The following is a 22,720-nucleotide window of genomic DNA, read 5'->3' on the forward strand; positions in this document are numbered from 1 at the left end:
CTGGCTTTGGGATATGTCATTTACACAGCTGCCTTTTAAACCACTTGTTTTCACAGCCTCCACCAGCCCCGTGGCCTCGGTGGCTACCTGTGCCACCACGTCCGGGCAGACCTTCCAGCTCACGGGGAGCCCAGTGACAGTGGCTGGCAAAGTCATCACCGCTAAGCTGCCGCTGCCCGCCAACAGCAAGATCGTCACTGTCAACGTACCAGCCACACAAGGAGGTATGTGACGTGGGGGGGGGGACTAAGGATCTCCTTCTAACACCCTTCCTGAAACTTCAAACATGTTTCTATGAATATTCTGCACTAGTAGTAAGTTTTGCAGTAGTAAAACCTGGCCTGAACAAAACAGGATACAATGCTCAATCAAGAACCACACTCGATGTGGATCAGCAGCAATGCCGGCAGGCAGATTGTGTAAGGAAGGAAGTATGGTCGTGATGTACATTCTTACAGTGGTGGCAGATTCAAAACTTTGTAGATAAACCGGTATTGTGTCCTCATAGGTTATTTTGCTTTGGTGTAACATACATTTATAGGAATATATGAATGGTAAGACTGCATTATTACTAGCTTTTATAACATTTTTCCAAAACAAAGACAAATGTTTAAAATTGGCATGAAAAAAATCTCAAGTATTCGTCAGTTTTAATTTGAATCTCTTAAGGGGTCCACAGCAAAGTCCTCCGATCATTTCACTCCCCATCTTTCCAAACCTCGAAAGCTGGCCCTTGGCGGCGTGTGAGGACACTTCACGATATTGGCTGTAGCTGTGTGGAAAAAGGTTAACCCCAAAACGCTGGTTGTAAAGTGGCGTTATCGCTCATCCATCTTCTAACCACTTACCGGTAACAGAGTCACGAGCAAATCTCGGGCCAATCCAGGGCAGCATGTGTCACGTGACTGCATGCCAGTCCGTCACAGAGCAGGTACGCACACATTCATACGCTACGGGTAATTTAAAGATTCCTATTAGGCTAACAAACCGCGTGAGGAAACCAGGGTACCTAACGGAACCCTGTAAAATCATGGTAACAACACAGGACATGTGTGGGATTTCAGCCCCCAGCCCTGGGGGTGTGTGCAAGCAGCACTTGAAAGTGCGTTATCGTGAGGTTCCTTTACATAAAGAAAAGAACCATAGCATATTACACGTACTCCTCTCCAAAACGTTAGGCCGAGAGTTCTTCATGTATAACGAGTGCGTTTTTGGTTTTGGCCTCGAGTAAATGGTTATGATAATTGCTTAAATTGCTTGGAAGAGGATGTTTTAAGCCGTATTTTTCTGAGGCCTAGTGGTGGGGGACAGTACTTCAAAAACACTGAAGTATTTATTCCAATATAGTGATGATGCATTTAGTGTGACTAAGGTCTGCCGATCGTGAAGTCATTAGTGCCCCAATTGGTCTTGGCTGTTCCACCGTCATGGCCTCTCTATGGCTTCCTACAAGCACGGTTTCTCGCTGTCATGATCTGTTGTCCAGAATGGCAGCATCCGTTCACTTGAGAAATCTTGGATCTTCCAGTGCTCTCTGCTGGGTTCCTTGTTACCTTGAGCTCTGTGGGGAGGCCCTCGGCCCTCACTGCTGGCAGATGGTTCATACAAAATGCAGACTGTTAATGATTAATAATCATTGACTATGATGTTTGCAGCTTGTCCTTTAGTGTAACTGCTTCAGAAAGCACTGAATTCCATAAGCCATGACAGGGAGGAAATATTAACATTTACAGGGAAGGTTGAGTTACTCCACAAACAATCATGACTCTCGTTCAGTGACGATGTTGCGCTAGAAAGACTGTATCAACACCTTATATTTTTCCAGTATGACTCTTAAACGTTGTTTTGGAAATGGTGAGGGAAGTGAATATAAAAAACAAATTTATCTTAGTCAGACAGGCTATACAGTTTTTTTTTTTTTTGCACGCACATAATTCCTCCTTTGAAGACTGATGTATACTTATTCGCGATATACTGTGGTCACCGGCGGCTGCGGAGGGGAGAATTAAGCCCTGTTTGTGGCCTGGATGGTAGGGCTCGGCGATATCATATCGATTATTATACCTAGCATGTGCAATAATCACCCGGGCTTCAGATGACGGGCAAAACATTTGTCTGGTCCGCCATTCACGGCACTATACAGATGTCTGTTTATGGCCACAATTTGTTAAGCAGGTTAGTAATATGCCTAAAATATTAATGAGATATCACCAGATTCAGAGGATGCCTCCTCGACACATTAGCAATGCTTCACGTTTGATAGGGGTCACCATTGCAAAAGGCCGGGTGGTTGTATCGTTCGATTGCCGATGTTGGAACCATTGGGCATGTGAGGCCACCCACAAACATTGTGAAAGTTCCGGCTGCCCAAGATACACCGCACCAAAGGTGGATCGTGGTATTGTGCGCCAAGCGTTACAGAACCCCATGACATCTGTGCCTGCCATCCGGACACAGGTACTGGCCTCTCTGCAACAGCCCTCGTCATCCCGCGCCGTGTCCCGACGACTGGCATCAGCCGGACTACGGGATCACCGTCCCATGCATAGACTGCGGTTAACACCATCACAGAGATGGCTGCATTTTGGAGTGGTGCTGTAACGGGGGAGGCATGGACTGATGACGAGTAATAAATCTCGGTTCTACATTACCACGTATGACCGTCGTGTGCGAGAATGGCGGCACCAAGGGGAGAGGACCGGTCCTGCCGACGTGGAGAGTCAGACCGGCCTTACTCCTCACATCATGCTGATGAATTCAGGTCATCTCTGGTAGTGATTCGGGGGACCCTGACGGCACAGCACTACGTCAATGACATCCTGCCTCCACATGTCTTACCCCCCCGGAGACAGCACCCTGGTACAGTCTTTCACCAAGACAATGCCCATCCCCACACAGCATGTATGTCTATGGACTGCCTGCGTCATGTTGAGGTCCTCCTCTCGTTCCCCCGATCTTTCCCTAATCGAACATATGTGGGTCAGCTTGGACTTCAACTCAGACCCAGTGCCAATCAGCAGGATCTTGAGGGCCGATGGCTTGGGCCAACAGCAGGAGAGGATTCAGTGGCTGTATGACTCCACACTGTATCACCGCATGTATCTAGTCCCCATGGGGGTTGCCACACCCTACTGACATGGGACCAGCAGTATGCCCATACTGCCAACTCTGTTGTCCATTTGAATAATAATAATCACTGCGATAGTCACATGACCTTTCACCACGTGCAGATTCATTTTCACTCCGTCTGGGTGCTTAACTTTTTTTTTTTTGTCACTTAGTGTATTTTAACGGCGTTACTCATCTGCTTACCAAATTGTGGCCATAAATAAAAGGCTGTATAGCACGAAAAAAGCTGGCGTCCAGCCAAATGTTTGGGCCGTCATCTGAAGCCCTGGTGATTACTTCGTATGCGTGATGTAGTATCGATATGGTATCGCCCAGCCCTGTTAGATGGGGATTTTCATAACCATCCCGGTGACCAATTTTTGAAGGGTCCAGCCAGAAATGCAATAGTGGGGCAGAACCTTGTTTTATCTAAAAAGGATTAAAAAAATGAAACTATCTGACATGCTGGTAAGAAGAAACTTCTTGTCCCGGCTCAGTGGGAATTCCAGTATTTACCATGCCTGTAATTAAGTAATAGTTTAAAGTTGGGGAGTCACAAACCCACTCAACAGCTCATGTCAGAGTAACCCTAAAGTAACCCTAAAGTAACTAGCATCCTGCAAAAAGAAATGAACCGGCAAGAAAATAAATCAAAGTCAATTCTGGCTATAAAGCATCTCTGTTATTAGCTAAACCAGCGCCTCCTTTATACATGGTCTTAATTTGTGTGTTTTGCCTTTTTTCCTTCCTCCCACAGGTGTTGTACAGGTCCAGCAAAAGGTTCTGGGTATCATTCCATCCAGCACTGTAGCAGGGAACCAACAAACCTTCACTACGCTCCAGCCCCGGACGACTACCATCAACATCCGTCCCAACACACCGGCCTCTGTTGGCGGTTCTCCCTCTCCACAGCAGGTATGTTCCAGCCATGTCCACCGGATGGGGTCCTGAGTGCCTACAATTCTCCCTTTAAGAGGTGAAAATAAACTCTAAGTAACACTGGATTCTCCAGGGTAAACAAGTAATTTCTCAAATCATGTTGGGGAAAGAGTGTTTTTCGTGTATGTGTTTTGGTAACCATGTCCTTACGCGCCGCCTGGCCGGGTTAGATGATCACCACAGGAACTCCACTACGGCCTGGCGTGACAGTGGTCCGCACGCCCCTACAGCAGGCTGGCACTTTGGGCAAGACCATCCTCAGGACACCACTGGTGGTGCAGCAAGGTATCATCCAAGCCAGTAGGTGCCACTGAGTTCCTCATTCCCCAACGTGCAGCTGTAGAACCCTATGCATGTGGTCCAGTGAAGGCTGGAGAAAGCTGGACTTAATCTGATTGATCTTTCTATGAAATAGACTGTTTTCATATCCATTTATATATTTTTCACCTTGATGGAAACTGTGTCAGTTGAATAACATGCTCTTGGCTGTTTATGAATATATGCTGAGTGTGTTGGAACGTGCTCCTGATTCGTCACGACTGTGTAGCGACGCGATCTCCCCGTGTCTCCCGCCAACCTCGTTTGTGTCTCACAGCAGGCCAGACGCAGCAGGTGGTGACGCAGATCATCCGTGGTCAGCCTGCGTCGACGGCCATCTCCAGCCCCAGCACCGTGCAGACAAGCACCGGCCAGCGCCTCATAAGCACCACCAGCCCTGCTCCCGCCATCCCCTCCACCCCACAGGCGCCTCCAGGCCCCCGACCACAGCAGGGCCAGGTCAAGCTCACCCTGGCTCAGCTCACGCAGCTCACCCAAGGGGCACAGGTGAGAGGCGCCTCGCGGTATTAAGTTTAGTTCCGTCTGCCGGAGCCTTGAATCATCGTGTGCGTGACTTGATGTTTGCTGTTCCTCTCTACCTTATGCAACATGTTAAGGTTTAACACACCTTTATGATATTTTCTCGTGTTCCAGAAGCCGCCAGGACCAGCTGTGGAGAGGCAGCAGGTCAGCACCTCCGCGTGTCATGGGGAAACGGTCACATGCTCGTTCGGCTCCCTGGATTCCTTGCGGTTCTTGGTTAAACTCCCGTGTCTGTGTGTGTGTTAGGGAGGCACCCAGGGACTCACCGTGGTCATCCAGGGTCAGGGACAGACCACTGGCCAGCTCCAGGTCATCCCCCAGGGCGTGACCGTCATCCCGGGCCCCGGGCAACAGCTCATGCAGGCCGCCCTCCCCAATGGCCAGCTACAGCGCTTCCTTTTCACCCCCCTGCCCCCGCCAGTGTCCTCGGGCAACGCCACGGTCACTGCCGTCACGGCCACCAGCACCACGCCCTCCGTGCTGGGTGAGCATCCCGTGGTGGCCCCACCCTGATTTAACTAAATCAGTCGCGAAAATAAAGAAATGCTTAATTGCAGCAGTAGGTAAGGCGATACTCATTTATGTGCTGGTCTCTCCTCCGTTTGCAGCAGGACCAGCGGAGCAGAGAGCCATGCAGGCTCAGCTCCCTATGACGGCGCAGGCCCAGGCTCCAGCCTCCACTCAGCTCCAGTCGCAGGCTCCACTGCAGCCGGCCCTGCAAGCTGCCGCCCCCATCCAGGCCAGCCCCGTGGCCCCGGGAATCCCCGCCCCCACTATACCACAAGCCCGCCTCTCCCCGCAGACTCAGGCCCCCACTCCAGTGGCAGTCAAACCGCTGCCTGCCACTAGTCAGGCATCCGTGAAGCAGGTGACGGCCCCAGCACCCGCCCGCGCCCAACTGCAGCTCCACCAGCCCCAGCTGATCGCCGTGCCCCAGCTGCAGCCGCAGGTGCTCTCCCAGATCCAGTCGCACGTGGCCGCCCAGATCCAGGCCCAGCCGGGCAGCATGCCGCAGCAGATCAAGCTGCAGCTGCCCATCCAGATCCAGCAGGGGGGACAGGTGCAGGCACACCAGATCCAGAACGTGGTCACCATCCAGACAGCCAGCGTGCAGGAGCAGCTGCAGAGGATCCAGCAGCTCCGGGAGCAGCAACAGCAGAAGAAGAAGCAGCAGCAGGATGCCAAGCGCGAGCAGAACCTGCAGGCCGTCAGCCAGAGTGACATAATCCAGAAACAGGTGGGCTCCCGGCTGCCCGTCACCATGGTGAGCACTCTCGGGCAAACATAATATTACGTCACCTCTTTTGCTCCCTCGCACAGCCTGAAGGTTTCTGCCAAGGTTTGTTGTCATAGCTGGTGGTGTCAGAGGTTAGGAGAGAGGACGCCTCAGTTTTTGTTTACCTCTGTATGTGTGGCAGATGCTGGATACCCTTCTGTCCCTCAGGTGGTGATGAAGCAGAATGCTGTCATTGAGCACCTGAAGCAGAAGAAGACGCTGTCTCCGGCTGAGCGTGAGGAGAACCAGAGGTACGCCCCCTCCCTCTCTCCTGTGACCGTGCCTGCTGTTGACCCTGGTGTCTGGAGGTGCTGTTTGGCTGCTCCGTCGGCGTCACACTTTCCCCCCGCCGTGAGTCAACCTTTTCCATCTCCGGCCAACTCCTGGAAAGAGGATGCACGCCACAAGCCAGACCTGTGGCACAGAAAGTCAATGAACTGTGGAAGCTGCCACCTCCTGCCCCTCACTGCACTCCCCCCCCCCCCCCCCCGTTCCCAACCCGATCTCCCATCCACCATGGTCACTTCTAACCATGTGTTCAGTCTGGGAACCAAAGCTCACCCTGACCTCTCTCAGCTAGCGGAGATACTCATGGATCTCCCTTCCAGCTGTTTCCCACACACAGGAGATTCCCGTCCATTCATGTCTGCTGCAGGCCTGTCTGGGACACTCGTATAAATAGGAGAAATATATACACAAGCCCTTGCTTTACGTCTCTCAAATGGTACTGAGGTTATGGTAGCGTTAGAATGGGAAGGATTACCTAGCTTATTAAAATAGCCCATATAACCAGTTTGTGTATTTCTGTCAGGGAGAAATTGTTCTAAGCTTCTCACTTGCCAAGATTTCCCACGACTGGGTGCAGTATCTATCCCACGTGACTTTGTGCTCTCCTTCCAACCCTCAACCCAACCCAACCCAACCTTGTTGCAGAATGATCGTGTGCAACCAGGTGATGAAGTTCATCCTGGACAAGATCGACAAGGATGAGAAGCAGGCTGCCAAGAAGCGGAAGCGGGAGGAGTCCGTGGAGCAGAAGCGCAGCAAGCAGAACGCCACGCGCCTGTCTGCGCTGCTCTTCAAGCACAAGGAGCAGCTGAAGGCGGAGATCCTCAAGAAGAGGGCCCTGCTGGACAAGGAGCTGCAGCTGGAGGTCCAGGTCAGAGTGCACTCGACACTGCCGCCTTCCCGAGCGCATACACGCCATCGTATGATTCTTCGGCAAAGACACTGCAAGATGCACTGCTTCAGGTTTTGCCATGAGGAAGCAAAGCCTCTAAGGTTTTGGTTAATTTTTAAGGCATGTCCGTCCTCTTATGGAAGCTTAATCTTTGTCCATTCCTGGAATTTGCCCTGAGGATTTGGAGAACCTCTGACATTGAAGGAGCTTGCGATGGTTTGCCAAGGCAGTGCCGCATGCCCACTCTTAACCCGCTAGAGTCGACGGCATCGTTGGTGATGTTGCGTATCTTTCTCGTGTATTTCAGTTCATAACTCGCCGAAATCTTATTGCAGAAACATGAAAAAAAAACACTGACTAAATCCGTAATCTATTGTCTTTTTAAAACGTCAATTGTCTGAAGCATTAAAGTTTTTAAAATTAGGTTAAGTCGGTGTCACCTTTTTTTGTTTTACCTGCATCGGGGGGCATGTAGTACTGCCCTCACCTGCATTCTAAATAGCCGCATTACCGTGTATTCAAATCGCATTCGCATGGTAATTAGATGAACAGCGCAATGGTGAAATGTGATCCAGATACATCCCCATCAGCGCCATAAAAGGGGGGGGGGTGTGGCCAGGTGTCAATGGCTCATGCAGACACATGAAAGTTGCTACATATTCGATGAAACGAGCCCAGAAATAGTGACATGAGTTTGGTTTTTCATATTTATTTATCCAACTGAATGTTGCAACTAGAGCATTTAGTCATCTTCATGTAGCCAAGACTTTGGTGATCTGATATCTGGGATCAAAACAAACTGCCACCATTACTTACTATGTACTTTTATAATGTTTCTGCAAGTGTTCCAAAATGCATTTTGCAATGTCTATACTTGTCAAATTACAAACTTCACATAAATCTGACATATTTACAAAGTACATTAAGATTAAGTTTAATGTCAAAACAGGTATATAAGAAATAATTTATTTGCCATGAATTAAGTTCCAAGATATTGAATGAAATGTGTGACCATGCCCCAGTCAGTGAAAGTGTGTTCCCTACCCCTAAACCCCAGAGGGTTAACCTCTTCATCCCCCCATCTTCTAGGAGGAGCTGAAGAAGGACCTGAGCAAGCTGAGGAGGGAGAAGGAGAAGGCACAGGCGGCAGCCTCCCAGGCTGCTGCAGCTGCCTCCCAGGCGGCGGCTGCCCTCTCCACAGTCTCCTCGCCGTCCACGCACAAGCGCAAGCGCGACGATGACAAGGACACCACCTCGACCAAGGCCAAGAAGAAAAAGATGATCTCGACTACCTCAAAGGATGCCAAGAAGGACACCAAACTCTACTGCATCTGCAAGACGCCCTACGACGAGTCAAAGTAAGTGGCCCGAGTTTTCTAACGTACTGGCCACTGTATCGTGTCTCAATGAGGTGGATCGACGGTGATGTTTGGCCGAACCGGTTGTGTTTTGCGTTTCCCACCTTGGTCATCAGGTTCTACATCGGCTGTGATCTGTGCACAAACTGGTACCATGGGGAGTGCGTGGGTATCACGGAAAAGGAGGCCAAGAAGATGGACGACTACATCTGCAACGAGTGTAAACGGGCACAGGAGGGCAGCACTGAGGAGCTCTACTGCATCTGCCGGACGCCGTACGACGAAGCACAGTAAGGATGTTGGCACGTTACTGCTGTAAATCAGAATGAAAGGCCTAATTGCTGAGAACGCCAGCACTGGACTGTCCAAGCAACCCAGCTGTGGAGCTTGGTTTGAACGCATCCTTCCATTCACTCATTCATTGACACAGTCTAGACACACTTCAGGTGTTTCACTCCAAGCTCCATTTCTTACTGGTACCGTCTCGTCTCTGCACTCCACTCCCTCCAAAGGTTCTACATTGGTTGTGACCGCTGCCAGAACTGGTACCACGGCCGCTGCGTGGGCATCCTGCAGAGCGAGGCGACGCACATCGACGAGTACGTGTGCCCGCAGTGCCAGTCCACGGAGGACGCCATGACCGTCCTGACGCCGCTCACCGACAAGGACTACGAGGGGTTAAGGAGAATCCTCCGCTCCTTGCAGGTACCCACCCACCCAACCCCCTCTTCCCTTCCACCTTCCCCACCCCCATGCCTGCCAGATAGACAAAGGAGGCCCTGTTCCTCATGTGTGCTTTATCTGATCCTCCGCCGTCCCTGGGGTTGCTGCTGGATCTCGGCCTGGGAGTGTTGTGTGTGTTTTTTGTTTTTCTTTTGTGTCTCCATCTTCCTTTTTTTACCCGCTGAAGATGTGCGGTGAGAGGACATCTGTGTTGAACCAGCTGCTTCTAATCGTGCTGTGTTGTTTATTTTGACCTGATGACTCCAGTGCATTATTTTTGCTACATTCTTCCTCATTTTTTTTTAGAGTTTTACTCGTTTGCTTGTGTATTTAACAGGCCCACAAAATGGCATGGCCCTTCCTCGAGCCAGTGGATCCCAACGATGCCCCCGATTACTACGGTGTCATTAAAGAGCCCATGGGTAAGTGTGCACTGCGCCCCGCAGTGTCACGGCCCCTTCTGGGATTACGAGCAGCCCCATTTGCCGTGTCTGTGCGGTCCATTGACCCAACATGAAAAGTTCAGCACATGCACCAGGGGACTCGTGCATGCGTGTTGTTTTTAAATGCGACTGCTAAAAAGTTGGTGCCCGCTTCAGGCCTAGCAAGCGGATGAATGGGCATGAAGAGGCAGGCCTCCAGCTCAGATCAAACTGCCCACCTGAACGGCTACTTACGTCAGGGGTCTTTTTGAACTGCCAGGCAAACAAACAAGCGAGTAATGAGTTGCGGAAAGGCAGGAGACAGCTGTCCCCCCCCCCCCCCCCCCCCACTTCTTTGCCGGACTGAAAATATTAGGCAGTCCGAGGCGTGCGGTCAGACGCTCAAAGAAAAAAACGACAAGCCATAATACTTTCTGCTGTTATCATTGGGGGGGAGGTTGGAGAAGTGGAGCTGGTTGCGTGCCCTGTTGATGTATCTTAAAAGGGTTGCGTTGAAGGAGGTAGTGAATAGACATTTATAGTCACGCTTTTGAAAGTCAGTCTGTTGGGTTTTAAAAAAAAATTATAATAAACTGAGCCCCTTCATTTAGCCATGGCCAAGTTGAGGGTTATTATTTACATAAAATTTCACATATGATAATATGAAGAAATCACCTTCGGATTTCTTTCTTTATGCGCACATTCTCAAAGAGGCGATACAAATTAAATTTTCTTTAGTTGGGTGGAATGCAGTCAAGCAAGACGGCTGTGCGTGGAAGCTGCTCTTGCGTGATCTGAGAGGCTGCATGCGGTTTATGGCCCAATCACTCGATTTAATTAGATTTTTCCTGGCTCCTGCATTCTTCCAGCCCTTGCATGGTCACCCTGGGACAAACCCACGGCTGGATAAAGAGAACTCCCGTAAGCTCAATAGAGAAATTACTGCTTTAAATGTCATAACATCGTACACCAGCATCTTATTTACTCAGTGTCCCACGCAGGGTAATGATACTTCAGTAGCCAAGAGGTTTTATTCAATTTTGATGCTTTGCAGTGTTGGTTTAAATAAATAAATAAAAAATCAAGGCACTAACTAGGTTGAATGGTTCCATTGTGATTCCCAGCTTAATACGAGCTTTAAATTGTAAAGTCAGCCTTACATCACTTAGGCTTACAGGGGTTGGGCAAAATGATGTAAATGCTGCATGAAAATGGCCTCAAACTTTGAACCTCCTCAAAAACCATGACTGCATGTGCCGCATGCGGGCGAACTGCATCAACAGTGAGGAACAGGGCTTATGAGTGGAAGCTTACGGACGTGGATGGATGGACACTTCGCAGGATAGTCTTTACAAAACCCCACACAATCATAGCTTAAAGAATTACTACAGATCTAATTCAGTGGCTCTGTGTCTCAGTAAAAACTCTACTGTGTGTTTCCTGGAGCTGGCCAATGCATGTAGATACATAGTGCAAGGACCTTGAGCAGTGGAAAAATATAGTAATCTTTCACCCTTTTCCTTCCTTAACCCTTCTACCCAGTTGGGTTATATATAGATAACCAGCTTAAACATGGCAGGGCATCCATAACAACAGTCGTTTCATGGGAGTCGTTAGGTCTGATTGTGCTGCACGGTCGTGCAACAGCCAAGGAATATCAGGCTGTTTTATGTGTAAACGCTTCTCTCAGTATTTACCTGTAGCACATGATGATGACCCCATGCAGACTGCCAAGCAAATTTGAGTGGTTTCAGGGCGATGTCTTCCAGATCACCGTACCTAACCCTTTTTGATCCTTCATGGGAAGCCCTGGAGTGTGGTGTGTGAAGCAGATTTCCATCTCCTCCATTACGCAAAGACCTTGGGGCTTTTTTTTCTTGAGGAATGTCCAGTATCTCACTATGCATAATTCAGGATGTGCGTGGCAGCATTACAGGAAGGATCAGTCGCTGTTCAGGATGACCTTTCTCTTTATTAGGTCCTGTTGTTTCGTCTTGTCCCTGTACTTAAACTACTAAAACATTTACTTGTAGTTTTTATATAATTATATACCCTCCCCCCCCCAGTGTTTTGGCTGCCAGTGACCATCCATTCCCCACTCTCTAGACCTAGCTACAATGGAGGACCGGTTGCAGAGACGGTTTTATGTCAAGCTAACGGAGTTTGTGGCGGATATGACCAAAATCTTCGACAACTGCCGCTACTACAACCCCAGTGACTCACCCTTCTACCAGTGCGCAGAAGTTCTCGAGTCCTTCTTTGTACAGAAGCTGAAAGCTTTCAAAGCAAGCAGGTAGGACTGGCTTTGGGTCTGCTAGGTGCCCCTCTCCAGATGTGGGCGCCATTTTGAGAAGAGCTCTACTCTCTCCTGTTTTCTACTTTCTTCTTTGCCTTCCTTCACCTTGTAGTCATGTTTTTTTTTTCTTTTTATGTATCATCATTTTTAAGCTTGGCTCCTCCCCCTGCAGTCTGTCCTTGCCTTAACTTTATATATTTACACCCATATGTCCCATGGGACCATGCTTTCGTGAAAACACTGGATTTAGTCTGTGATTTTTACATGATGGTGCATCAGTGTAAGACCAGTTTGATTTTCAGCTGAGGCTAAGTTCACACTGCACAACTTTCCTCAGATCGCTTTACCGTTCACACTACATGACTTGTTGTCTTGTAATCAGGGGTCTTGAAGTCATTGTGGTTTACACACTACATCTGATCAGCGATGGGGGTCACTAGAACTTTCACCAAGAGGAATCGCTGACGAGTCTGTCTGGTCCCTAAAGTACGCTTTGTCAAGAAATCACACATGTGAATGACACTGAGAAATCACAATTTTAGTATCAACACGCTACAAATTCTTTAAACACTTAAATCAAATGACAACACATATGCACTACAAATTAACTATTTACATAGAACATTCTGGAAACAGTATCACATACCTTCGGTTCTTAGTGACCCGGCATTATAAAATTAATTGTATATCTCTTTGAACACTAAGAACAGTTCATGAATTCTAAAGTTCGAAACTGAACTTTTACACCTTTTTAAATTCTTTCCTCCGGCTTCACCTCACCTAGTGTCTCACACTGTCTGTGGCTGTTGGTAGTTGCCATGCTCATCTCCAGTGGCAACATTTCTCATGCCTACAGGGTTTGGAGTCATTGCCCGGTCCTGATATTTAGTACGCTAGATATCTGGCAGGCGTCTACGATGCATAGGCGACTCTGTTGGGTGGCATCTTTGAACAGTTTATGCATAATGATCGAGCGCCGAATTGCCTCCAATTCGGAGGTTTTGTCAGCCAAAAAACTCTTGGCAAGCGGAAAATCGGGACTAAAATCGTGTAGTGTGAACTTAGCATGAAATGCCTCTGCCTTACCTTTAGACCTACCTGTGTGCATCGCAGCCGCCATGCTCATACTGACTGACAGCACTGGTTTCCTTCAGCATAGTTTGGCTTCCCGGCATCTGCTTTGCATCGTGTTGTCCATTTGCCCCGCATGCACTTACTTATCCCATCCATTCTCTCTCTTTCTTGCAGATTGTGATGTCATAAGTCTGACGTAGTAAGCTGGAGTCTGAAACTGGATGCTGGGGTCACTCTTTAACATTAAAAAAATCATGGGACATTGCGCTGTCACGAAACAGCGTCAATTCTGTATGACTGCGTAAGCAAAAAGAGAGAAAGCCCATGTATCCAAAGCATGACCTATAAGTAGTTTTAATAAGTTTTAAAAACAAAACTTCAGAGATCTCCAGTGACGATCACGCGATGGCAGCCATGTTGAAAAAAAAGTTACCTGAAAAAAAAAAAAAATTAAGTGAGATGATACTGCATTTCTCATTTGTACTGTTGTGACATTTCTAAAATAATGGGAATGGTATATGAAAAGCTGAGTTTACTTTTTAAATATGATGGTTATTCACAGACGAAGTGCTAAAGTAGGGTAGCTGGATATTAGAAAATTGTATAATGTATTTTTGTACAGTGTTTGCAGAATTTGTTACACGTTCAACGATGTCGTAAACTATGGTACTTCGGTACTGGACATTAGTAGCCGGTGGTTTGAGCTAAACGGCCTGCCGGTGAAGCGTAATTGATCTGTTTTTATTGTGAAGCACTGAAGCAAGTATAGTAGCTCATCACTGCTCAGCCAAGTGAAGCTGTAGTTCTTAGCTGAGATTTTAAATGAACGTGAAATTGTACGCTTTTAAAATCCTTTTGTGAAGGGTTGTTTTATGTGAGGGAGCGATTCCCCCTTAGCCGTGATGCTGACAGGAAGGCCCTGGGTTTCCCTCCCTCAGCGCACTCACCAGCACTGTGTTGGCCATCGTTATATGAAGAGCTTGTGTTACACCAGCATGGCTGCTATTCATTTTTTTTTTATGTCTCGTATCAGACCCCCCTGGCATCCTGTGTGTGTCACTTTTTGTTTTTTTTGTTTTGTTTCGTTTTTGCCGATTCCTGTTGTATTTGTCTGTTTTGTGAAAACATTTAATAAAAAAAAAAAAAAAACACGAAACTGAAGGGTACTCAACTGTTCCCTCTTTCCATATTCTGTAGGTCTCATAACAACAAACTGCAGTCTTCAGCCTCTTAGAGTGCACACCTCTTTGACCTAAGCTCACAAACGGCGGGAATCTGTTGTCTCTGAACGTTATATCCGAGGCGGATCCAGGCTCCTCCTGCAGCTTTGGAACTGTCCACATCCCTGGCCCAGAGACCCCTCCCCCTCCTGCAGCCCAGCAAAAGGAGGCCTCTCCCTTGTAAACCAGCATACCCTCCCGAAGTGCCCCCCAGACCCTTGCAGGGTCCGGAGCAAGAGAGCGGATCAGCCGTGGACAGCCAGGGGGGCTTCAGCGTGGCTTCCCAGCCTGCCATTTTTCAGAGGTGGGGGGGGGGGGGCCTTTTTCCTTCATTGTGTGTTTTCCCCTCGTGAAGAGTCCAGGATAGCCGGTTGTCATGCTTACTGGGAGCAGCCTGAGAACAGCTGGTTTCCATTCACATATTGAGCCTTTTGTCACGACCAAGGTGTTTTGTGTTAAATCAAACTTCACTGGACACTTTTTACTGTTTTTTTAAGCCCCTCCCTGTCCACTTTTTCCCCACAACTCTTGTATTTGAAGGATTGAGTAACATTTCACCTATTTTTTTTTTTTTTCCCCCATCCTCCCAAACGTTCCTGGTTCTTCGGTCCCTTGGAGCAGAATGTTTTATAACAGACAGCAGCATTAAAAAAAAAATAAATATATATACATTTCTATAAAATCACCATGTAGGACTGACGGACTCGAGGAGGAAGAGTTGTGTGTATTTGAAGCTGTTTGTAAAACTTTTGTCAGATTTTCTTTTTTTATTTTTATTTTTTGTATTCCAACTCACAAAACATTGATGTATATGAAACTTAAGCGGAGAAGACCAAGGTGTCTCTATGTGTTCTTAATTGAAGGTATTGATCCAACAAATTCATGAAACCTTTTCCAGGTCTTTTCCCAAAGAAACAAGGACAATTGGAAAGGATTAAAATCATAAAGGGCAACTTTAGACCTAAATGCAGTGTCATTTCGGACTCGGCGCAGTGCTGGACCTCCCCCACTGCGGCGTTTGGTGACATCATGCAGCCAGCGGGTCTGACAAACTCAGACGGCTCGTTTCATAACAGCTTCTAATGCAGTGTTTTTGTTTTTTTTTTACATGTTGAACATGTCAGTTTTCTCAATGTTAAGCTTATGCTTTTAGGGTCTGGTGGTAATTAAGCGTTTTGCTCCAGTTCCCATGTTTTATGGAGTGAGCGGGTAAAGTTCTTGTAGTCCAGTTGAAACTGGCTGCCGCACCGTTTTGATGGTTTTCACCATTTTCGCAGTCGGTGTCCCCTTTTGTTGCCATTTGTTGCGATTCTGTTCTGATTGTTATTAGTTACCCTCTTAATTGATTTCCAATGGCGGTTGAGGCATGAGTTCACCTGTTGGAGCTGTTTAACTCAAATGAGATTTGCATTTAGGTGAAATCGCCCTTTATGTCAAAGATGCTGCATATTGTATGCATAGTGATTTGGGGGGGGGGGGCAGGGGGCTGTATAGATTCTTTAATGAGTTATGTAAAGGAAAACAAACTGCACATCTCCTCATAACATCGCAATATCTGTATTATTTATTCATATCTATGGAATTTAATTCATTTTGACAAATGTTTAGAAAAAAATAATTGGAGGAAGAATCCTTTCCTACCAGTAGGGAATAGATGCTATCTATGTTTTTAACAGATTGTGGCAACTCAAAAGAGATTCTTTTTTGTACCTGATAGGACATTTCATCCTAGATAATAAAGTAATGTTTTTGACATCACCTCTGCAGTGCAGTCTTTAAGTGTCCCTTTTCCTGATTTAGTTATCCTTCATATAAACCATTTTAATGGACTAGTCAACTGTCTATCTTCCTATCTGGATAGACCGATGGGTCATTCAGAGATATCCTTTCTTAGGGATAGTGATTTCAGCGAGGCAGTCGAGGGATATCCAGTAGGGTGTGGGTGCCGGCCAATGCTTGGCTGGTATTAAGGTAATGCCATGTATATATTACCGACTGGGCTGGTGACAGGTGCTACGGAGTGATGTTAAAATTTGGGTTGCAGTGAATAGCGGAATAACAGATTTCTGGGACACTGCGCATCATTTGCGGATGTCGGGGAGTTGCCGTCGATTTGCGGGAGACTCCCGGAACTTCTAGGAGATATGGGGCATCTGTATTCATTCATAGGAGTGAGTTCATCCGCATGTGTTGGTCATGGATGAAGGCTCTAGTTTGCAGTACCTGGAACACCCCCCCCCCCAATGTAAATGGGGTCATCTAAAGTGTTTTCAGATACTGAATGAAATGGATGTGGTTTTTTTAAGTTTCTGAAATTTGGAGTTTTTATATGTTCTGCTCTAGAAAACCTCTGCAATGTTTAAGACACTTGCAACATGAGCTCCAAGGGATTCTTGAGCTGGGTCCTAAGTGAGTCCCTAACACCCAACCTCCGTATGGGGCTCAGTAGCGGACAGACTCAGTGCTGACAGACATCATACCTGCCTGCTTGGCACGCTTTTAACCAAATTGGGAATGAATGCACGGGCCCGGTCTGTAGCAGATGATCACATGGCTTAAGTCCCCATACTTTAGTCTGTAAAATCCCATCTGCCGTGACAGCCCCTGCCATGAGGAATGTCTTTGTCGTTCCAGCCCCCATTGAAGTACAGATGCTTGGGAGCTCCTGTTTCCTGCCAGCTACTGTTCCCCGCTGCCCTGGCCGACACATTGGCAGCCTGGCAACGCGCTGTTGGATATAGTAGCTGTCCTCGCCTAGGCATCTCATCGCCAAAGGCGTCGGCCATTGAGCTTCGTTATGTGGGGTTTGCTTTAATAAAATCTTTCCCCAGGAAATGACACACACCAGATATTTTAATTTAGAAAAGGCAAGTTTTATTACGTCGTTCCCGGATATGAGAAGTGCCAAGCCTTTCAGTGCCATTCCATGCCTCTGTGACCCAGGTACGGGGGCTGCCCAGCTGGCTGTTTCCAGCTTGGAGTGCCCCTTGATTAAAGGCCTTTCCCTAGATGAGGAAAAACAGAATTTCCCTCTGGTTTGCATCACCCCCTTACACTGTGCTTTCCCACCTCCATCCACCATGGCCACACTGGCAGGGCAGACTTCCAGGTCTCTGACCTGATGGAACTCCACCCTCGAATTCCCTTTGGACCCTAAACAGCCTGAGTGGCCAGGTGTAACGGGGATCCCGTTCTACCAATTAGATTTAACCACACAAACACGATCAAATGCAGGTGGGTGCTGCCTCTTAAGTCAACTTTGTGGGTAAGCTTTTCATCTTGCACAGGTAATTAATATCAGGAAAGGTACGAGCACGTAACTGAAACCTTTTGGTCCTTACAAGCATCACTTTCTCTCGGGAGTTGTGTTTTTCCGTCTCCCCCCCCCATACACCCATATTCACGCTTTCTTTTACCGTAACAGTGCATTTCCTGAATTCTGATAAGGGGCAAGAAAGTGAGCGAGCGCAGAAGCAACAGTGTGTATAGTCGAGCATAGAAGCGCTTTCTGTTCTGCTGGCTGCTCTATGAGTCAGAGACTCCCTGGGTTCCCTGTGAGTTTCCATCCAAACAGACACTCTGTTGTACTGTGGTTCCCTTAAGGAAGCGATGTAATTGGACAGCGCATATTTTGCTGCCGAAAGCACTGTGATGACAGGGGAACCCATCTCCTACAGAGGACTCCACTGCCGGCTATAATGTCGCTCTGAGAAGGCTGGCTTATAATTCATGCCGTTTCTGTCGCACTGGCTGAATGCGCTTAAGCATCGCGGGTTTCCCTTGATCCCTAACCTTGCTAGCAGAATCAACATAACTAATAAAACTTTATCCTCTCAAATATCAGGAAAGGTCTATGGCAGTGTTGGTGCCAAACCAGGATTCATTCCACTGATCTGGAATGTTTCCCAGGGTGGATGAGGCTGAGAATTTAGGGGAACGGGGAGACACCAACCCACACCAAATTCGGCTTTGGTCATGCTGAATGCCAAGCTGGAAGATTACAAAGGAAAAGCACTGACGTTCTCCTGCAGCTTCAGTGCCGCATATTAAGCTCATCATCTAAACAAACATGCTGTAAAAAAAACCAGGGCTGTTCATTTGTAGTCTGTCAAATACAGGAGACTAAGTTAACACTGATAAATAGCATTTCTAAATTATAATCTGACTTATGTTATGGATGCAAATGGGCCAGGGCGAAGTGTCCTTCGCCTTCTCGTCTTCTGAGTATGTTGGGTGGTTATTGGATAGTTCTGGCAGCAGCTGCAGTGTCTCTGCCTGTGCAGCAGGGGGCAGACTTGCCACGCCGGCTCACCGGCACCTTAAGCGCGAAGCTTCCTGTGCCTTCTGATGCCTCCTCTTATTGAACCTTTTGACGTAGCTGTTGCTGCGAATGACGCCGTCGCCTGGCTTCAGCTTCCCTCCAAGAAGGGCCAGCAGGTCGTTGGTTATGTGACGCCTCCGGTGGTAAATCTGACCCATTACAATGTATCTGCTGCCTGCAACAGTCCACATCACATTTCTGTCAACAGACTCAATGATAAGAAGAAAATCATCAAAGTAGTTTCACTTCAGATAATCAATGTACAGTATGACAATAACCACTGTTATCTTTTCTTTAATGTTCTTCCTTCCTTCCATCCATCATTCCATTCACCTTACAACAGACGACCCAGCAGAGAGCTGAGGAATCATTTCCCCCTAATTGGTGTGTCTCACATAGACCTTAGATTTGGGTTTGATTGTGAATGAGCGGGGGGCGGCATGGTGGTGCAGTGGTTAGCACTGTTGCCTCACACCTCTGGGACCCAGGTTCGAGTCTCCTCCTGGGTTACATGTGTGTAGAGTTTGCATGTTCTCCCCATGTCGTCGTGGGGTTCCCTCCAGGTACTCCGGTTTTCCCCCACAGTCCAAAAACATGCTGAGGCTAATTGGAGTTATTAAATTGCCCATAGGTGTGAATGGTGTGTGAGTGTGCCCTGCGATGGGCTGGCCCCCCATCCTGGGTTGTTCCCTGCCTCGTGCCCATTGCTTCCGGGATAGGCTCCAGACCCCCCGCAACCCAGTAGGATAAGCAGTTTGGAAAATGGATGGATGTGAATGAGCTCACAATTGAGCACAAAATACGCAAATCACAGTGACTAAATACTGGGAAAATGGTCATGGAAGATGAATGGAAAAAATATTTACATGAAAATTTACGTTTTTAAAATAATCTGTACATGTTTTAACTTTAAACCTTTAATCATTTAAACCCCTATTGGAATACAAGATGATTTGCTGACTGATAATGAGAGGGTGGGCCTTTTGGCCGGTTCATCGTCCTGTGACCAAATGAGCACATGTGACCTCGATGCTTACCGAGCTTCAGGTCCGGACAGGGCTTGGCACACTTGTATGTGTCCAGCACCAAGATCCGCACTTTGAAGAAGTAGCTGTCAGGGGTGACATAGAGGCGACTCATTTTGTAGAAGCCATCACTGTTGACCAGCAGTACGATGAGTCGGATTCCTCGCCGGATCACCTCGATGTCGTGCACTATCCCATTGACGGCTGGGTAAGGGGGAGTACAGGATGGGGTCAGTGACTGGCCTGGGGGTGGGGGTGGGGGGGTGGGGGGGGGGTCTGCAGCTAGCCAAACCTCTGAGGGTCCGGGAGCAGAAATTGAAATCAGATGGACTGTAAAGGGTGAGATATTTTTTTTTCTACACAAACCGCATAGTTACTGCTCATTTTAGATGGTGGCCGTAAATTTGATAGTAAGTATTGCTGTCTAAAGACCGCAAGTATGTCATGTATTTTACTATCCCTAGATTAATCTTTGACCAAAATGATAGACAGAACTTGTACATGAAGTTCAAATCTGCCAAAATGCACTTAAAGAACAGACACTATTTAATGCCCAGACAGCAGGGGGCGCCATTTGAATAATACCTGCAGGCCGGCGCACTCAGCAAATTGGCCGGGAGCCCTACAATGTTTGCTTCCTTCCCAGCGGGTCTCCCCAGGCCTGTCTCTTCCTGTGAGCACCCCCCTTCTCATACTTTCTGTGAAACAACCACTCAAAGAAGAGGGATGGGGGACTCCCTACAGCGGGGACTGCCCTCCTCCCCTTTTCGGGGCGGGTCACTCGCCCCGATTGTTGCCTCAGGTGGCGCGGTCCTGCCCGACCAGCTGCATATTTACCGAATTCGCTGTAGCAGTAATGTTCCTTCTCCTCCTTCTCTTTCCTGCACTCGCTCAGGCACACGGCTTCCTGGGAGAAGTCGGACTCTGGGGGGACAAAACAGACGCGCCGTTACGAAACCCCAGCAGCCACTGCAGTGTCATTATAGCAGCCGGGGGCCGGTCGCTGTGGCCTCATTATGAAACCATGGCGTCGCATTCCAGTCTTGGTGGTCTGCAGGCGGAGGCCTTTGATATCTGGTCCAGCTTCCACTTCATCGCTGCATAATAATCGATCTCACTTAGACATATTTAAGATTTCTCGAGTTCATGCATATGAAGATTTATACAACAGATCCATTTTGGAAACCTCAGCTATGCAGGAAATTATGGCCTGAGAAGTATTTACACAAACTGAGCAGCTAGGGCACGTGCCTGGTGCCACACGCTCTGGGCCAGCTCTACTATACCTTTCTTAAGGACATCGAAGTGGTACAGCAGGCTGGATGACCTGCGGTTGAACAGAACAGAGGGTCTGCTGTTGTTCCTTCCACCCAACTGGTACAGGCTGGATTTTCCAGGCCGGTTCTCTTCGGGATCCAGTCTCCGGTTCGGTGGGTCCCTGCGAGGGGAGGCAGGCTGGAGAGGACTCCGGGACCTGGAGTTATGGCGGACATCTGGGTCATTGAGGGTGGGGCTGTTGGGAAGGGGGTCTGGCACAATCTTCTGCGTGCGATTAGCAGCGGCAACCAGGGGCGTTTTGGGGAACAGTTCCGGGGCTTGGGTGCGCCCCTCTCCCCGATCCTTCTCACTGTTGTGTTCAATAGGAAGCCTGTCACTTTTGGTCATCTTCTTGCTCTTGTTGTGGTTGCCTGGCCGGGGTAGGGGAGCTAGGTCACCGTGTTTGGGCCATATCCCGGCTGGCAGGGGCTGTAAGACATACTTAGAGTCTCCTGGTTTGATACTCTGCTCCAGCAACTCGTTCACCGGCAGAGACGGCCCCTTTCCTCCGGCTGTGCTGTGATTGAGTGGTGGTTCTGACGGGTCGCTTATTCCAGCGGCGTGTGTTTTCTGAGAGGCAGTCCCGATCAGAGAAAAGAGTTCTGAAACCACGAAGAAGCGAGGACAGTCAGACACCAGAAGGGTTCATTCAGCAGAACATACATTTATCATCACTTCACAGATTATAAAGAGTGCATAAAAGGTTACCTGGAATGCTTAAAACTTTGCAATGTATTTTCAAGTGTTCGTCATAATGAGGTGTTTGTGATTGTTATGGAAAAACACTAAGTCCACAGTCCTTTACAATTACTCCTTTAAGATTGCTATCGCGTTTAAAATCCCCAGTTGCCATAGCCCCCTAATCATTCCAAACTCATACCTATCTCTGAGATTACAGTCTTGCGCAATTAGAAACATCACTTGCGACCGTTCACAACCACCCAGAGGTAGCAATTTTTTTCACTGGCGTGTTATGATCCATAAAATTAGAAAAAAAAACACATAATTTTTAACTGAAACACTACATTCTATTCATTATGCTTTCTTGCCTGCTTTTCAGCCTTGTGTAATCATCTATTATATGTAAAATCACTGAGAAATAAATCGCGATCGATTTTTCTCGTAGTTATAATATTTCAAATTGAGGAATGTGACATAGAAGTCACATTGTCAATTTAGCACTTACTGAAGTTAAAGATTGTATAAAACATTTTAAACATCCCCGTATGTTTAGTCGGTTTAAGCAATGAAGGATAGATTAAACATCAGTTTGTGTGCCGTTCATTAAGATTTGCGCTGATTTATTCGCAGAAATTGTCTTCTCTTTTTCGCCTTCAGTTTAAAGTTAATGCAATTAACCAAAAGGCAGGACTCACCATTAACAGTATGTTCCTCTGCTTCGGAGAAGACGAGCGCTACGGAGAGAAGAAGCACAATTGGTGTCATTTTGACGACGCTCTACTATGAAATAAAACTGTCCGCATTAAGCTTCCTTTATAAGTCCCCGGCAGATTTTGGTGTTGAGAGGCGTGTCGTTCACATTCAACGACCCCTCCTCTTTGGTAAACAAGCAGATCAAAGACATGATTTATGAATGAAC

General features: G+C 47.7%; 2 protein-coding genes across 11 annotated transcripts in view; one reads left to right on the plus strand and one right to left on the minus strand.

Moving 5' to 3' along the window:
- LOC125741845 (nucleosome-remodeling factor subunit BPTF-like) overlaps positions 1-16,215 on the plus strand; it is a 40,558-nt gene extending 24,343 nt beyond the window's left edge. For 2 of the 10 annotated variants that reach the window (XM_049013265.1, XM_049013271.1), the window contains 15 exons: positions 57-224; positions 3,866-4,023; positions 4,218-4,347; positions 4,643-4,872; positions 5,020-5,052; positions 5,155-5,392; positions 5,517-6,172; positions 6,353-6,435; positions 7,118-7,343; positions 8,454-8,722; positions 8,839-9,012; positions 9,235-9,427; positions 9,783-9,867; positions 11,974-12,160; positions 14,435-16,215. In XM_049013265.1, coding sequence (XP_048869222.1) covers positions 57-224; positions 3,866-4,023; positions 4,218-4,347; positions 4,643-4,872; positions 5,020-5,052; positions 5,155-5,392; positions 5,517-6,172; positions 6,353-6,435; positions 7,118-7,343; positions 8,454-8,722; positions 8,839-9,012; positions 9,235-9,427; positions 9,783-9,867; positions 11,974-12,160; positions 14,435-14,471 — 2,867 coding nt within the window. In that variant the 3' untranslated portion in view covers positions 14,472-16,215. Of the gene's footprint in view, positions 1-56; positions 225-3,865; positions 4,024-4,217; positions 4,348-4,642; positions 4,873-5,019; positions 5,053-5,154; positions 5,393-5,516; positions 6,173-6,352; positions 6,436-7,117; positions 7,344-8,453; positions 8,723-8,838; positions 9,013-9,234; positions 9,428-9,782; positions 9,868-11,973; positions 12,161-13,411 lie in introns of all 10 variants that reach the window. The other 8 variants (XM_049013270.1, XM_049013266.1, XM_049013267.1 and 5 more) reach the window with 8 other exon arrangements.
- Positions 16,216-17,308: 1,093 nt separating this feature from the next.
- On the minus strand, positions 17,309-22,631 carry LOC125741847 (UPF0450 protein C17orf58 homolog). Its single transcript, XM_049013277.1, has 5 exons — positions 22,497-22,631; positions 21,090-21,722; positions 20,641-20,727; positions 19,816-20,007; positions 17,309-18,953 (listed from the first exon to the last, which is right to left on the minus strand). The coding sequence occupies exons 1-5, from the start codon at positions 22,564-22,566 to the stop codon at positions 18,766-18,768; spliced, it is 1,170 nt and encodes a 389-aa protein (XP_048869234.1). The 5' UTR covers positions 22,567-22,631; the 3' UTR covers positions 17,309-18,765.
- Between the last annotated feature and the right edge of the window lie 89 nt (positions 22,632-22,720).

This window comes from Brienomyrus brachyistius, chromosome 5, assembly GCF_023856365.1.
Source record: "Brienomyrus brachyistius isolate T26 chromosome 5, BBRACH_0.4, whole genome shotgun sequence".
Classification (NCBI taxonomy): domain Eukaryota; kingdom Metazoa; phylum Chordata; class Actinopteri; order Osteoglossiformes; family Mormyridae; genus Brienomyrus; species Brienomyrus brachyistius.